Raw genomic sequence first — 19047 nt, forward strand, 5'->3', positions numbered from 1 at the left:
ATTAAGCTGTCGCGGATCGCTCAAAAAAATTTATCGCACTCGCCGAGTTATCTTATTATTTGTAGAACTTTCACGACAAAACAGAAGAATATTATAATATGACAGCACGCCAGCGTCCGGCACCGTAACTAATTTATAATACGGCATTACATTATGATTTCCTACCGAACATAATAATAATAATATGTTTGGTTCGTTAATATCATTATGACCCGGAGTGTATGTTAGGTGTGGTCGCGATTTGATATAATGCTACAAAACCGCCTACGCAAATATTCAACGAGCACAGACCGTTTATAAAATAGCGAAAAAGATTAAAATATTGTTATTGTAATTTTTTTAAGGAAACCGCGCATGGACGATGATAATAAAAACGTCGGGATAGCCCGCGGGTATTATAATAGCTCTAAAAGAGTGTAATTTTATTTTGCCAACAAACAATGGCCGCAGTTGTCGCCGACGGTATTATTATAGTAGAACGTTGGCGAAATCTGCAAAATAATATGTATAAAGGAATTTGTTCTAATAGTATTATAATATATGATTGTGTTAGTGAAAATTGTCTATTATCCTCCTAGTTGTAGAGGACTCGCGACCTGTCCTATTTCCAACAACGCTGCACTCGACTTATACATATGTATGTCGAGAAGAATGAAGATGGAAAAGCAAAATTCAAAATTTTTTACTATATACAATATAAATATAGACGAATTTTGTCTACAAAACACCATTAGCATAATATGATGCGCGCGGGTAAAATTCTAAAATGCAACGCATCTATTATTATTATTTATATATGTTTGTATATTATATTGTATCTTTGGTTGTAATCTCATTAGGTATAAGCAAAAAAAAAAATACTTATGTTATTATTATTCGAGTGCGTTGACATTACGCGCGGGTAATGAAAACCCAAAAGAAGAAACGCTTTCGGTTGTGCTCACCTTAGACGAGTTCGACGCACCGGTATGTTGCATATCAATCAATGACACATACACACGGTGTTAAAATACGGTTTTTTTTTGCAAGCGCACGCGGGTCATCCGTAGGCCGCCGGTGCCACTCGATTGTTGTTGAAAATCTACAATAATATACATGTATGTATATGAATGATCTACAGATGAGAGAACGATATTATTATATATTGTGTACACAACAATAAACACATATTACAGTATCCATTCGCAAGTGACTAGCTGGTTTTACTGTGCAAATAATAATAATAATAAAAAAAGACTATGTATAATATATAATATATATTGACAACAACAATAATGAAATGCGGCATTCTGGACGTTTTATACATTTGCTTTTTTAATTTGTTCAATCGCCGTAGGTACACCACGTTGTTGCCGCCCCGCCATTATACATACTGTTTTTAATATTATTATCTTGTACTGTGCCTACACACTGGAAATAAACACATACTTACATTCGCAAATTATTGTATGAGCGCGCAATGCAATTTTGACTTAATACACACACACAAAGACAGTACATATAGGGTGTGTCACAATGATCTGACAGTTTTATATATCATAATAAAACGTATGTCAGATTACGACTTTCGAATAATTGCAATACACAAATTGTGTTCAATATTATAATACTACATTTGAGAACAAAACGTTTTTTTTTTGTTTTCCTCTTATGGTAGACACATAATGTAGTGTCTAACAATATTATACACCTAATAGTATAATATTATGACGGACCGCTGCAAGTTATTTGTTTGAATCGACATTTTGAGACGCACTAGGTGGCGTAAAGCCGAGGGGTTCTCAGCGTTATAGACTTTTAAACGTTTAAAACAAATTTTTGGTGTCTCATCAAAAATATGGGCGATACTGGACTTGTATTTCTCCAAAGAACGTGATTTTTTTCTAATTCTAATCTCTGAAGACACACTCGGGTGGCCTACATTTTAATCTAAATCCGTTACAATAGAACAGCCGAGACCGGACTATGTGTTTGTCCAATATAATGGCTACATATCACACTACCGTCTAGATAGCTAGACTATAATATTATAGGTTCCATACGGTTCCGACGGACAATGCACAGAGGGCTAATCTTGCATCTACATGGCGTTGTATTAAGACGTATGGCGATACGGATTGGAGAACATTTCCCGGGGTCGGGTAACGGCACGTCGGCGGCGTGAAAAATTCGATTTGTCAATGTCAAGGTGAAGTAACCCTCCCGGCCAGAGACAAGACCAGCGCTAAGGCGGCGGCAGTGGTACACATTATAATAATATTGTGTATCTTGTCGAATGCGATTTGGATTAATAGTTGCCAAATCGATCGTGACGCCGATCGACCGCACCGCCGCCGTCTTGTGATAGTAATAATACGTTTTTAATCGTACCTCTTATTCTAGACAGAACCCGCGCACAATGGTATGCCACCGGTATAAACGAAAACAAACGTATGTACACAGCACGTTGTCTTATGGGTATTAAGAACTTTACACGGCCGGTCGCAACACGCGATGATGCGATGCTCAGATGATACCGGCAAGCCACTTGGCTTAATACAATACTACTATATAATATGGATACGGCCAAGAACAATGAGCGGCCGGTGCTCATTAACCACAAACGTTATACTTAGGCCGACCGTGCGGTGTACATGTCATACGCGCGTTGCGCAACTGCGGTAAACGGAAAAAACATGTAAAAAAACAAATAATAATAATAATAAACGTACAGCATTAATCACTTTGATGTTCGTGTGAAGAACAGCAATAAAAACTGTAAAAGAATCACCCCTGAAGAGAATTAAACAAAAGAAACGTTCAATCTAAACAAGGGTCGTGCGTTGTTACCTATAGGTAACCTAGGTGACGGTTAAAAAACGCCGGTTTCGGATGCACATTCAGAAGTGCATACAGTCGAGGGAGACTTGAACGCTCGAAGCTGTAGAAACAACAATAGAGAATACCAGTTGGTTGCACTCTGGTGGGAGAAACAAATAATTTGGCATTTAGTAATAGCAATTTTGATTTATGAAAGTGTGGTAATCTTGTTAATTATTTTTTACCGCGGCAGCGTGTATGAATAATTTGTACACAACCGACCAGGCTAATACAATTTATGCTGGCTAGTATTCTGAATCTAATGATGTAAGTGACGTAAAATACATTACATGATACTGATTTGCCCAGATCTGATCTCTGTAACGTTAACAGTTTTGACGTTGCTCAAGTATTTATTTACACAATCCTCTTCTAGCAAAACTAATAAGTACTCGATAAAAATACATGTATACGGTTTTATTGGTAATAAAAGAACACCACAAACCTAAGGTATATCTGGGTACGATAGGCCGTCCGATCCGCCTTTTCCCGTCAGAGCTGAATTTTGATGTACAGTCATTGTTGTAATAATAACAAATTAACTATGATATCATGACACGGTCCTTGTCGAATAATTTTATAGTTTCTGAAAATCCGTCCGCCGCTTGGATCTGTGGGATAGAAACACACGCGGTGCGTGTGGAGGGGATTCCTCCGACGCACTAGGACCGATTATAAGCGACCTTGCTAGCTGCTAGGGTTATAAAAACGCCTACCGAAGGATCAATGACGTTCCTGTATTTTGGCCGAACAAATTGAGGTCGACGCCAATTACAACGGACATTGTTATTAAAAAGTTTTCGGCGTAATTGTAGTACAAAAATAGAACCGCGAAGCGTTTAATGCAGTTCGCATCTCTATTCGTACACTATTCGTACGCTGCGAACATCGACAACAAAAACCTTCAAAAACTACAAGCACTAGGCGGTGATGAATGTATAGTTTACAGTGTGTATGCATAGACCACTGGTGTAAACCGCGATTTGAAATTATCTATTATAGATGCGGATGAAACCGTTTATCCCGGATAGGCATTGATCGTGCGTTAAAAAAAACAAGTAAACCCAACCCAAATAGATGAAACGATCGAGGAAAATTTATAAAAAAAAAAGCGCCACATGGCACACAGTAATTTATTCAGGTATTGCGAGCCTATATGTGTATGACATGAGATATATATCCATTAAATATGTTTAATCAATATAAAATGGTAATATTATGGTGTATAAACTACAGCTTAGAGTCGGTTATAAAAGGTGTATTTATACAAAAAAATATGCATGTATGTATAATGTCAGGCACAATAATGACAAATCGCTAATGTTTTGCGTTGAAAAGATTGTTAATTGGGCGAGGAGGGGCTTTTACTATGCAAACTCTGTCAAGTGTGTACCTATCGCGTGGACGACGCCGCGCCCACGTTCTTATCAATATCGAATTATGCGGTCACGATTAAATAAATCTGATTAACATTTCACACAGACTCCCAGTATCGTTATCCCACACCGGATACGGTACGCGCATGCATAAAAAACCGTTGATTTCGATTGATAATTATTTCAAAACTATACTCGAGGTGTTTTCGCTTCGTTCGTTTCATACATTGTACGTGTATGTCTCGTGTAATTAGCCACCGCCGTTATACTTACATACATACATATTTATATTAAGAAATGCGTTTTTCAAACTATCGAGTGGAGTTCACTTCACCTTTACACATATGCTGTCTGTCCCTGATTTCTACCGTAAATTATACCTCAGGCGATATTCATTAGTGGTTTTTCAACACAACCATACCAGCTGTAGACATGTGGTACACAACATAGATTGTTGCCACTTTTTTCAAATTAGAAGCTTTCATAAGCCTTGCAGTGCTTTTATCCAATATATATAATTTCCTTACGGCTGTTACTTTATAACTTACAAGTAGCCTATAAATACAAGTTTTGCATAATTCCTATGGTGTCACAAAGTCTAAATTGGTTTATCGTTTGCCGACACACCTGTGATGTTAAAATATAACAACATATTGGAATATGGAATAATTAAGGGGGGAAAATCATTAATAGCCATCGCCCATCATTCACACTAACAGTATGAGACAGTTCATAATGATAATAATACAATAAAATACAATATTATAATATTCGTATGCTCTTAATACACGCTCTAGCACAAGCACACACGTTACAATAACACGAGGTCCGTCGTCATTATTGTTATTTATTATTATTTACTACTATATCTACTATTATAGTATAATATTATTGTTGCCGCCGCCGCCGCCGCTTGGCCGACCGAGAGCATAGTGCGTGCGTGTTGTGTATAACGATAAACTTTCTTATAGGACAGCGCGCGTGCTCGCGTCCTTGGGCATGATTATCCTTTAATATTCATTCTTCTTACAAAGAAAAAAAACACATGTGCATGTATGTGTACACTCATAATAACATATAAATTTGAACTGCCCCGTTCGTGTGTCATGGGAAAATAATAAATACATCATATCGCGCACATACGAAATATAATAATAATTATTTATATACATATATTGTACGCACGTGTATTTGTATATTAATACAATGTAATATTATATTATACCGAAGTGTACACGCGGGCGAGAGGGCTAAAAGACATATTATAATGTTTAAAGATAAGTCTGTGTGTGTATCTCGAAAGATCTTTTGTGTTCGTGCGCGTCCGAACGGATTGGTTGAGCTTCGAACGGGCCAGCAGGGTCGGAGGAGAGTGTAAAAAGGGAGGGAGGGGGCCAATAATACACGTTAGAGCTTTGCAGCGTTGGAGCTACATATAGTGATTGATGCGCTCTCCGTGCATATGGATCCCACATATACAATAATATTGTTACGTGTACGCGGCGGTTCAACCTTTACACAACATACACACACACGTTGGATATCATATTTTTATATACATATATACATTTGTATAATGTATATAGAGACGTCGGTTCGGATCGACGTTCGTTGACCTCGCGAAGACCGCGCGCGCCGGATATTTTTTTTTATACTATGTGTATGGTCTCGTGCAAGAAGTGGATAAAAGTCTATTTTCGAGCATTTTCATTGTTTTAGTCATTTCTTGGTTGTGGAAAGTAGAAAGGACCTTAGCGAGGGAGCGTTAGGCCAGCCGCGTCTGGTATCTCGGCAACCCAAGTGCTAGCCAAGTTTTTACATTCCTTTTAAAATATGTCTCGATGGACTTACATGCCTTCTCGCACGAGACTATTCAACGTGTTATTTGTTACGGGCTCTCACCTGACGTTCTGCTGCAGTATGTGGCCCATGTCGTCGACCAGCTCCTGCATGACCAACACTGTGGTGCCCGGCGCTCCCAGGTACTGTTGTCCGGCCTGACCCTGGTGGACCAGCACGGACACTGCCGACCCGTTGGCCGTGTCCTGCTGCAGGGTTAGGCCGGGCGGCAGCGATCCCGGATTCTGTGGATCGTAGATGATCGTCTGCTGCGGATCCGTATCCGATATGTAGATCAGCGTCTTCTGGTCAAGGGGATCTTCCTGGTGGTGGTGGTGCTGCTGTTGATAGTCTTCGTTGGCCTCGGAGAATTCGTCCACGCTGACCGGCTGCATGGTGGCCAACATGACGGGCGACGAGCTCTGCGGCGGCAAGTCCTGCACGGCGTTGGGCGACATCACGGCCTGCGGATGAGGAGACGGCAGAGCGCCGGGCGCCGCCGCCATACCGGTCGGCGACGGCATGTCTTGGCACCCAGTCACTGCCACCGGCGAACCGGTCAGCTGCTGCTGTTGTTGTTGTTGTTGTCCGTCCACCGAAGATGACATGCTCTATGTGTGTACACGTACAATATAATATATGTGTCAGATGAATAGCCTGCACGGCGCGGCACGCGTTTCTATTGTTCGAATGCGATTCGTCACGGCTTCTGTGTGGGAATAGCCGTTAAAATGGTATCTTCCGGCTACTGCTACGCTGCTTTACCAGCTTCCTCCCGCTTCGAAGTTTCGACTACACATTTCGCCTGTAAGCACAAATGCAAATTGTCAAAACAAATCAAAGATAAGAAAGCTATATATATTTATATAATATAATAGCTATTGTAAGCCCCGCTGCGAACTTGAAAGCCGAAAACTAACGAAGCCATTTATAAAGCGTTAGACATTTGTAATGTGACATAAAGTAGCTAACAGTATCGATTTGTCGACGAATTTAGAAAACTAATGTTCATATGTGATTAGCTATCAATTAACTGTACGAAATTAATTATTTATCATTTGAGTTATGTATTTGAATCATATACAGGTCGCATACAGCTTGTAGCAATAGTAAGTCTCAGAAATTAATATAAAAAACTAGGTTTTGATATTTATACATATGTCATATTAATTTTATATATTTTACATATTATAGCTATTCATTTAAAACAGACTATATATCTGGGAAAATTATAAATTTACATGTTAAGTATTTAAAACATTAATATTCCGCATACATGTAATATTTACATTATAAACTGCTCCACGATAATTTACTTCCGCTACTAGTTTAACATACCACGTCGTATCAGACGTAGATTCCAATTATTCTGAATCTGTCTAACTTGTTGTCTTTGAAAAATCAACAGTAAAAAAAGGCAAAAACTTTACAAATAGGTACATTTTTTTTAGCTTCAAAGCGAAACGCAGCTGAAATGGTACCGATTTCTTTTTTGATATATAAATCTTTCATTATCATTATAGGTTATCGATAAGGTATGTGTATTATATATATATATATACATATATATTTTTTTTGCTCGTGTCCTTTGGCAATAAATCTTGATCGCTCAGTACTCGGAGATAAATGCCATAAAAGGAACGAACCGCGGCGTATATATATATATATATATATATATATATGTGATATAAAGCCAATACAGCGATTCGTTTTGATTTTATTCACGGTAGATACATCGTAGGACATCGGCAACCGAGCATAGTTTTCTAAGTGATTTCAAATAGAAATCTTATCAGACATTTCTGTCTTTGTTTTACTAGCGCCGGTTCCGGTACTAACTACAACTATTCCTATACTAACAATAATAATTGCATTTGATTTGATTTTTTTTAAACATAACTAATACATTACAATATAATATTATATTGTTATCTTGCACACTGGTAGTATTTTTTTCTCGCGCATCCGCCACCGTCGGAAGTAAATATTATATATATATATATTTGTCGTAAATTAATTTATACCGCAATAAAAATGTAACATTTTGGCAAAAACAAAAAAGAAGGAAAACACCAAGATAGTAAAAACGTGCAGATGTCGACTTAATAAAGTAGCATGATATTATGATCGTTTCAACTGTTGTAGATTTATTTTCATAACACACACTTCGGCAGGCTATAGCTAATTGTAAAATATATAATTTTATGTTTTTACGACATGTTAAATCTCACAAACCATACACTTACACTCCGGCCGCATGAAGTATATAATAATAGTAATAATAATAACGAAAATAAAACCGCTCACGCAATTTGCACACGCTTAAAGTGAGATGATTATTATGATAGACTTGGACGCATCAATGTCGAGGTGATTACACTGTCTGATTGAGGGTCTTTAAGCCTCAAAAATAGGAAGCCGCATAGACCCTCAAGATGACTGTTATGATGTAACCACGCAAAAAAAAAAATACATAGTGTAAGCTAAATATATACCTAGTGCAAGAATACAACCACACTGTTAATTGACAATCTTTGGAGCGTACACCCAAATATTATAATATTAGAGTCATAATTTATATTCAACGTTCTCTTTAAAATAATAATATTCATTATACAGCAGCTAATAAATTAACTGTTAAAAAAAATATATTTAAATTGTTTATTTTTAAATTATTTATTTCAAATTGCTATTCAGTGTTTAAAGTGACAGAACAACTGAGGTTCTTCTTAAAAAAAAAAAATTTAGAAACGATTCGTTGAGGTTTAGGAATAATTTGTTTACGTCATACAACACGTTTTTTAAGTAATGTGTATTATAAAAACAAATGGAAGCGGTTTCAGATTCTTAGGCTGATTATTTTTAGCTCATATTTTATTTGAAGTCATTAAACGCCTCAACATACATAATATATTGTAGGTATAGTTTTACACTTGTGAGAAGCAATGGAACGTTGAACGTAACAGTTGTTGATTTGCGCAAATAAATAATACTGTTATATTATAAGTGGGAGGCGTAACACAGGATATACTTTCCAATATAAATTATTGTGTATAGCCGAACAACAAGTTTAAGCGCTCATTATAATATTATTTAGGTATAATATATTTTGTATGAAATATTGTTACTTCTGGTAAATACGTTTTCCAATGACAACAATACGAACAGCCAACAGTTGTTGGAGTATAGTGATCGAATTGGGCTTTAATCTTATTCGTTTGACTACATAATAATTATTGTGTATTGGACAGCGGTAGATTTTCATTATTATTGTTCTGGTTGAACATCTGGATTGCGCGTCAGACCGTGACAGTACCAAAAAACCGTGATAGGCGCCAACGCGACTGGCAGTGTATTTTCTACTCCCTCATGCTTATTACATAATTCGAAACACTTTTTTTCTTCGCCTCCCATTAAATTACCGCCATAGAGACAACAAACCCTATGTGCACGACCCGAGGTAATAAAAAAAAAAACGATGGAAATTATTCGGCGACCGTCGTGTCATCGTAAAAACGCGTTAAGTGCAGACACAATGAGATTTACCGAACAAACGCGGCACTGTTCCTCCTAGTCGTCCACGGATTTAATAACGTTTTACAGCATAGGGCACACCGAGAATAATAATAAAAAATATCTAAGCCTGAAATAACTTTTCTTTTCGCAGTTAGTTGCCAGTCGCAAAAGTTTGCCACATTCCCGTTTGTAACTCGAATAGGACTCGCCTAGCATGGACTCGTGACAAGGATGAGTACTCTCAGCAATGACTCGATGATAGCCGTTGACCTTTTTATAGTCGGCCTGTACAAAAGTGCATTCAACTATGATGTGCACACACTCGGATACACGGTTTGCGCCCGTGAAGCGGCGAAAATGCATAATATTAAAATATTATTGAGTTTTTAGTCGATTCTAAAACATTAGTTTGCCGTTGAGAAATCGTTTTTTATCTGTTTGGAGTTTGATTTAAAAAATATATATATAATATATTACATGGGAAAAGTCACACGACAAACTAAAATATATCACTGTATCGCGTGTGAAAAAAAAAAAGAAGCAAAATAACTGTGGTGTAACGTGTGCGGCCTATGTCCAAATGCCGATACATTATAATATACTGATTTGCATAATGCATTGGAAAATAAAAATCAACTTTAATCTAAAACCCAAACCGAACTCATCTATAACGGTCGCGTGCATATTCGGGATACAACGACGTAGTTTCCCACCGAGCACGATGATATTAGGAAAGTTCACGTTAAGTAGGTACACGCGATATTTTTTAACATACAGCGTGTAATCGAAAAAAAAATTGTAACGTTTAATTCCGCCGTAGTGTTTGGCTATAATTGATTTTATACTAATCATCATCATCATCATCATCACCCTGTACACTGTTAATGTACCCATGACGGCGCTGCGAGGGAGCCGGCAACAGGTGCGCATTAAAAACGGACAAGTCCGAGATGCCGTACACGGGAGAGCAATCAAATTGGAGGTTTTGTCCTACGACTCCTCCGTCCCGTATACGTAATATGTATAATAATTAGACGTATAGAAGGAGTGAAAATAAAAAAAAAATAACCGTCGGTTTTCCGCCGAAAAAGAAATAAGCCGTCGCCACCCGGCCGACCAGACACTGGCGACCGCGATGACATTTTATAAAAATAAATAAAATAATAATAATGCCCGTGGTAGCAAGCGTTATTAGTATTATATACTTATACACCATATATATTATATAAGCCGGCACTAACAAGCCATGAGGTGGGGACCGGGCTCGGGCCAAGGCCGATGGCATTTAATGTAACGGTCCAGCGGAGGCTGCTGCTGCGGTGGTGGTGGTGGTGTTGGCTGCCGGTGATAATAATAATATAATGTATCCGGCGATGCTGGACCGTCTGTACGCGGTTATCCTGGTCGGTAGCCGAGGCTGCCTACGGGACGCGAAAAAGCACATAGGAGGAGAAACGGCCCGAGCACCCGACAATAATATGTAAATTTAATGGCCCGCACGAAAGGAATCCGAAGATTATTACCATAACTGCCGTCGCCGACCGAACGGATTATAAGCGCGTGTGTAGAGGAAATAATAATATTAAGTATATTTATTAATAATATATTGTAAACGATAAAAGCCACTACGGATGGACGATGACAACGACGACGAGAAATAAAAATTACTTGGCGATTTGTATGTAGTGCGGAAAATATTTCATAATCAAATTGCTTCCACCTTTGTAACCGTATACCGGGGACTTAATTCATAGCTGCAATATAATTTTTAAAAAAATAACGCAATGGTATTATACAGTTTTTGACGGATAATCAATTAATGAATCAATGGGCGCGACCAATTTTGATGTAATATATACCTCCTTAATGTATTTATATAAGTAACCAAAAACTTAGTGCCCCAAGCGCCACTCCGAAAGCCATGCCAATTTTATTCGATTACATTTAATTTCTAGATACTTATGAGATCGGTGGTGCAAATAGCTTAGTCTATCCAAAATTCCGTTAAAATTTCCCCTTTCGAAAATCTTTGACTTTTTGGGACACGAAGAGAATGCACGTGCGGTAACGACTTTTTTTTAAAAAACATACTCTCCCTCTTCTTGAATGCTTATAAACCGCTGTCATTTAAAGAAATAGAATAACTTCTCTGTATGTGTTATAAATTATTCCTTTTTAAGTGAGTTGTACATTGTGTCTATAAAAAAACATATCCAATAGAACCCAACTCTGACGGGACTCTTGAAATCAGCGATACACGCCGTCTAGGTTGGGCAAATCCCCAATTATTATACTACAAACTACTAAACCGGGATGTACAGAAGTGTATACGTTGTTACCCGTTATAGTCACGGTCAGATCCGTAAATACATAATATAAACATTTCTCCGGTAACTTAACTGAGCAGCGGTCTGCGGTAGTTTTTCCACCGTATACTCGCACCCTATATTAAACGCCTGTGGGGGGGGGGGGTGTGTATAGGTAATAAAAATATTATCAGCTTAAGCGCGCGCTGCGTTGTGTTGTGAGATCGTATTATATTGTTCCACGCACATAATGTAATATTATCGGTCCGCCACCAGCACAACCACCAAGAAGACACACAAGACACAGCGGCCTTACGAGCACGGCACACCGCACAGGTAGATGGAGTACACGATATATAAGACTACAAGACGGTGTACGCGTTGCCAAGTTTATGACCCCGCCGCCTCCTTACCCGGTCGGATCCATTATTGAAACGTGCGCTCACCGACCAACACATAGGTACATACATACACACACACACACAGGTGTGCCATTGTGCGGCGGTCAATCGGCTGCCAGACGGGGGTCGAAAACAACGCGGTTAAGTGCGTTTCCCCCCCCCCCGGTGGATTTGCACGTCTCCAAGAAGAGTTTTCCTCAAAAAGCATCGTAATTATTATCACAACGAAATCACGCAAAACGCAGCGTTACACGTGAAAAAAAAAATTCGATCATAATTATTATAATTATATAGATTCTAAACGCGACGCGATAATATTATACTTAGTCGTCGTTGTTGTTGTTGTTGTTTATACGCGGCCGCTCATTGTTTACTTCCAGTATACACACACGTGGAAACGAGATAAACACAATAACCAAGTTTAGCCGGCATGACGGGCGCTAAAAAAACTATTAATTTTTTTATGTCATTATCCTAGGCGCCAAAAAAAATTATTATTATTTTTTTAAAAAACAGCATTAATCAATACAGCGTTTCCGCTAAATAGGTTTGTACGACAAAATCGAAAGTATTTTTTTTTTTTTTTAATTTACTAGAAGAAGATTACTCGCCGGCAAGAATGGGCGCGAAAATACAACAATAAAAATCAAAAAAATGGATCTGTAAAACGTCGGCCGGAGGGTTAACGTCGCACAAGTATATTGTATGTTATACAAAGGCGAACGGTCCCCGCAGACGGTTGCTCTATAGCCCATAGAGATTATAATAATACCACCGTAGCCGCCACCGACCTGTTACAACTGATGGACGCGGCTCGTCGAGAGAGAGAGATAAAAAAATAGAGATAGAGACAATGATACTAGAGATTTAAAATTACACAAGTCATTTCTTTCCTACCGTGATCCATGAAAATCATCGACTTGCCCTTACTCATACTCGAGTCGGTACGTACCATATGTTTTAGTTATTGATAGATTGAGGCTGTGGAAAACGCAATCCGACGTCACTCGACAGATGATGGAAAAAACACAGCGAATATCGGCGTTTAATAAAAAATATAGGCTTTGTGTACTGGTACCTCGAAAATAAACCTAGGTTCTTGGTTATCGTTATGTTTGACATAAATCTAGTCTACAAGTTGACGATAACACCACAGAATAAATGAAATCAGAAAGGACAGTTTCAATGTAAACAAAAGCGTAGCGGCCATGTTCTAAACCTGCTATAGCCATAATAAATTATAAATATTATATACACGGCCATTAACAAAAATGATAAACAATCGATGATGGAAGATGATGATTGAATATGGCCGCTTCGTTTTTGTGTGAAAAGTATATTCCCCATGTTTATTTTTGTTCACATGTATATATGTAAAATAAACTAGATTGCTAACTATACGAATGGACGTCGACGTTCGCCATATTTGTGGAATTTACGTGAGCATAAAATAATATATATATATATATATCTGTGATTCTGTGTTGTCCACTTGGCTTTAAATTTTTGTAATCATATTTTCATATGATATGGTTCCAATTCCCACAAAGGTGACGGAAAATGGTAACTTAAATTATCTCTATTGACGGCATGACGTACACTTCACATGTTAGCAATCTAGTTTATTATATATATATATATATATATATATATATATATATATATATATATATATATAAATATATCAGTATTTTTTATCAGTGACCGGGGCCTGATAACACTAATGTAACAGCGTGAACAGCGCAAAAAAACTAACAAATCCATTCGGTAGATTTTCATTTGGCGTTTATAATATTAAAATTTATAACCGAGTGCATTAAGCCGTCGCCGATTCGCATGGCGTTCAAGTCTCTACGCCACATCTATTGACGACTCATCATCGTTCGGTTTTAATGGTTAACCTCTTGCGGTCTTCTGACTATATACCTACACACATCAACAACAACTTGACGTAACACGTCCAGATTCATTTTAGCTCTCGACGGACAACAGAATAGAAAGAAAAAAGCATAATCCATTTTACCACTAGACGTTGAGTTATAGATATTTTAAGAGCCGATCGAGGCCAAGATAAACCCGGACACCGCTGTAGAAATATATTGACAGTGCACCGGCAGAGTTATTTGTTGAATAACATTAAACAATAATAGGAGCGCTCTTATATTATTAAGTAAATGTATCAATTAATAATTAAACTGATGATATTTATGGAACCATTGAAGCATATAGGACCGCCCCCTTTGTTCGTTCAAGCGCAGCAGTAATTAACTATATGATGGTTAACAGAATAAATTAAATACAATTACCCAATATAGATTATCTATTTTCAAATTTTTCTTTTTTTTTTTTATGGTATAAATATTACATAGATTGGTAAATGCGCGGCGTCCTTAAAACGTCGAAAAATTCGCTTTCACGTTACCTATTATTATCCGTGCGGTAGTTAACGTTTACTCGCGGCCGGCCATTAGAACGCATTTAATAATGCGTGCTCTCCTATTAACTCTAATCGCTTATTTAAAACATATTGGATGTAATTTTTAAAAGCCGCCCGTTGTTTGAATTCCCATTGCGTGTACACACACACAAGACGTATTAACGTGACCATTTCATTCATTACGGGTATTACGGCCGTGTGGATCGTCATCGTCGTTAAGTCTCCAATCGGTTTTTGTAAAATATAAAAACGTCGATTACCGCGTCGAGAGTGAAACCCACAACAGATAACGTCATACAGCCGATACTTGATATATATATTGGACGGTTCAAAAACGGTAATGATTTGATTTTTGCCTTGTTGAAAATTCACCGGCATATTATTATAATGGACCTCATTCCGTTATCACTGCAAACCCGTGACTATCCTTCTTAAATAGACCAATAACCGAATCTATGACAGCGATCAAAACCGAAACCGTTATTTTCGTTTGTTTACCAACAATAATTATTGTCGAAAAATTGTAAAAATAATACACATAGAAAAATGTTCTGTTGACAACACTTGTTAACCGTGTCCCTCGTACACTCTTGCTAGTCGAGTTATTATTAATAGGTATTTAGGTAGTGCTGAAAATGCATAAATAAATTTAATGAACGCCAATCACGGTTTACCGCATCAGTTCATCATAATACCAACAGAAAACAATTTTTTGAACGCTCGAGGAGCTTCATTTTGGGACAATTTAAGTCCTCGACAGAGCCAAGGAGGCTGGGTTGTCGCGCTCAACGTGTTGCAAGTAAGAAAACGAATGCTGGACAATTATTTTGGTACCGCCAATTTCGGCATGGAACGACACGCAGGCGGCTATTATCGACTAGATACGAACCGTTATTAGTAAATAAAATATTATTGTTGCACCTGTTACAAGCCGGCGGATGATCCGCACGCACTATACTATACTATACTATACACGACACAAGCCTATTGACGCGCACAAACTATACCTACAACCGAAGAAACACGACAATTACACACAGACGAGTGAAAGTACCGCGAGCGACGTTTCGTGTGATTAATACACAATAATAGACAATATAGATATATGAATGCGGTGTACACGCATAAAACACATTGTGTGTGCCGCTGTTGATTGTACGACACGAACTGCCAAACCGAATAAACGTCTAGTCGATAAAAGAGAACGCGCGTTCGCCAGAAATATGTACATATTATTATAATATTTTGATCGGGGCAAGTTGCTAAACGGTCGACACCGCTGCAATGGCAAATCGTCCAAGGAAAAATAATAGCTCGGACGGGGCGGAAGTGGATTTTGGAAGGATAAGAATAGCGCCGATAAGAAGAATATACACAAGGTACCCGCCGTTTGGTTTAGTGTTGTTATTGTTTCGGTGCTGTCGACGGATATGAAAATGTTCTTAATTACAAAAATACACATGCAATTATTATTATTATACACACTACGCGTCTATGCTAAGAAAGTGCTAATTATTTACCCGTGTGCTACTATATAGGCGGAACTGAACGCGGACCGTGACGGGCTTTGGCCGAGTACACACAATACACGCATGTATGTACACACACATAGGTAAATGGTAATCGCAATAATATGACAATCTACACATGGTGCGGGTCGATTGTCGGATTTGTTGATAAACATAATAATGATAACTGTAACGGAGGCTTTGAAGTTTCATCGAAAATAGATTTAACGAGTTTTATTATTGTCGAGACAAGTGCGGGACTAAAATAATATACCGGACTCGATCACCTTTATGTGATAGTGGTTATTTCGAGCACACCTAACCGACCGCGGCCCGTTGCCTTTGGCTTCGGTTTGATGATAAACGCTGGTCGGACGTTTAAAAACATAATATTGTCAACTATTGTTATTTGTTTGTGTACAACAAAACGTCCGAACATCATACTGCAACGAAATCACCCCCCACGAAAATTAAAAAAAAGGAGTGCCAAATTTTAATGGTCATTGGCAGTTTCGTGTGACGACTTCCAGTGAATTTGGCTCGGGATGAAAACAAAAACGGCCGCCGGGTAGTTATAGTAATAGTAGGTACGGGAGAAGTTAATGGTGCATTGTGCTCGTGCACACACGCACACGACAGGCTCAAGGTCACCGCCGCGGTGTCGGAAGTATCTCGAGCCAACAACTGGCATACCCAGTGGAGCCAACAACAACGCCGTCCGTGCATTTTTATTATTTTTTTTGGCATATTCGCATTTTCCAAATCGACCGCAGGGATTCTCAAAAATCGTTGTCCTACGACCGACAGACATAGGCATGTCCACCCCTCCTAAGGTAGTAGTACCAGTATAAGTCTAGTCCGGTTATCGAGCTCGACGACGTGGAGATTAACCCTATCGCGTATCGCTGAACGTTCACTTTTCGTGTACACTATCCGTCCCGCGGTATAATAGATCTACGGCTGTTGACCGGCATAGCCGTGTAGTAAATGCCGGTTATAGTGTATATATAAATATTAAACCCATACTAGAGCGAGCCGAGGGCCGGAGGGAGTCGTCCCAACAGGTGTGTCGTCCCCGCTACCGTTCACGCCGCGGTTCCGGATCCGGTCCGGATTTTCGGCCACGTGCGACCCCTTCGCAAAAGCCACCGCGCGCGCACGGCCGGCCGGCCAGAACCTGTTTTTCGTGTGCCGCCGTTATCGAGCGTAATATCACCGGCAGGGCCGTCCTCCCCAGCAGGTTCCGTCGGAAACGACCGCGCCGAACAACAGGTTTCTTCGGTCTGTCTGCCCGCCTATCCGTCAGTCGTCGTCGCGTTCGCACCGGTCAAAATGCATTCGTCTTATCAGTCGCACGCGTGCGACCGCGTCGCGCAGTGTTAATTTCCGTCTTGCAAATTAAAGCAAACATGTTAAGCGTAAAGTAGTAATTAACAATACCAGTTTTTTCGCTTGCTTCTCCCCTCTCGTACAGGTCCAATAGTATTAGTCGGCCGGTCCGCGTGCGCATACACGTCCGTCTTGAAAACCGGTAGCTAGATCAAATATCGACAAACGAAACAATACCGAAACGATCCAACGGCCAACGGAGGTCGTGACGAATATTATACTTTGAAAAAAAAAATACTGTAACTTTATAAAATACAACGTTCGTTCATACGGCTACGGAGCAACAGGCAGCGGCGGCCGTATTATACGTGTGGTGCATTCTACGTCCGTATGGCACTGGTCGGATTCTTATTTAGGAATCGCGCGCGCGCGCACCGTCTTTAGCTTTCTTGTGTGTGTGTGTGTTGTGTATATGCGCGCCATGTGTGTGTGTGTGTGAGTGTGTTGTGCGCCGCCGCGCTCTCTGTCTCGGTGTACTGCGATGGCGGCGGCGGTTACATCTACCTTCTTTGTTCGACGTCCGTATCCTTCGTCGGCGTCTCTCTCTCTCTCTCTCGCGCGCGCACACGTTCGGACACTCCTACGCGGTTAGCCGGCCGGCCGGCCGTCCGTCCGTCGACGGCGGTGCGGACTCGGCTGCTGCGGTCCGTCGACGAGTAATGGTGGGGGTGGCGACTGCGGTGCGGTGGGGATGGTGCGGTAGAAGGTGTATCGGCGGCGCAGGACCCGCGATGCCCCGAGGGCCGAGGTGCGCGTTTGCCTCTGCGGACTACGTCGGATTCCTCGCCGCAAACGTAGGCAGGTAATATAGGTACACGCGAGATAGGCTATAGGGTGACCGCATACCGAAACCGCGGCGGCGGCGGCGGCGCACAACTAAAAGCCTGTTGAGTATTCCTTGTATTCGACGTTCCTGCTGTTGTTGTAATAGAAATAAACAACTATTTATTAGATGTATACATTTTTTTTTAGCTTAAAATACAAACGTAAACGTTAATCGTTACGTAACGCGGCACTAAACATAACCACTAATATACATTTTGTTTTTCTTTATGTATTCTTATCTAAACCTGTAAATAAACGGACTGAGCGAGAGAGAGGTCTTTATCTCACAAACTTACAAGGAACTGGACCGAAAATATGGCATAGATATTATAAAGATAATAGGAAACGGAAAAAAAGTGTAAGAAGGCAATAGAATTGGAATATCATTTCTGGAAGACTGAACAACCTAAACAAGAAGTAGGAAAAAAAATCCTAGAATTCATTATTCGAAAAAGATAGAAAATAATTGCAAATCTCACAAGGAAACAGTTATGGAATTATACTAATATTATCATATGATAGATGTACTTATACAGATATCATAAAATATTGTGGGGGTTCTCTAGTTGTTTTTGATATAATATGACAACG

The 19047-nt window shown here is 39.3% G+C and overlaps 1 protein-coding gene across 5 annotated transcripts in view; it reads right to left on the reverse strand.

Moving 5' to 3' along the window:
- The window catches only part of LOC126834528 (protein grainyhead-like), a 90022-nt gene extending 72034 nt beyond the window's left edge, over positions 1–17988 (reverse strand). For 2 of the 5 annotated variants that reach the window (XM_050566513.1, XM_050566512.1), the window contains exons 1-2: positions 17683–17987; positions 6138–6879 (exon numbers count right to left, since the gene is read on the reverse strand). In XM_050566513.1, the coding sequence (XP_050422470.1) occupies positions 6138–6682 (545 nt within the window). In that variant the 5' untranslated portion in view covers positions 6683–6879; positions 17683–17987. Of the gene's footprint in view, positions 1–6137; positions 6880–17682 lie in introns of all 5 variants that reach the window. The other 3 variants (XM_050566515.1, XM_050566514.1, XM_050566516.1) reach the window with 2 other exon arrangements.
- Between the last annotated feature and the right edge of the window lie 1059 nt (positions 17989–19047).

Source organism: Adelges cooleyi, unplaced genomic scaffold, assembly GCF_023614345.1.
Source record: "Adelges cooleyi isolate 19-005CV unplaced genomic scaffold, UGA_ACOO_1.1 ACOO_flye_CR_arks_rails_tigmint_CR_PRNA_21, whole genome shotgun sequence".
Taxonomy (NCBI): Eukaryota; Metazoa; Arthropoda; class Insecta; order Hemiptera; family Adelgidae; genus Adelges; species Adelges cooleyi.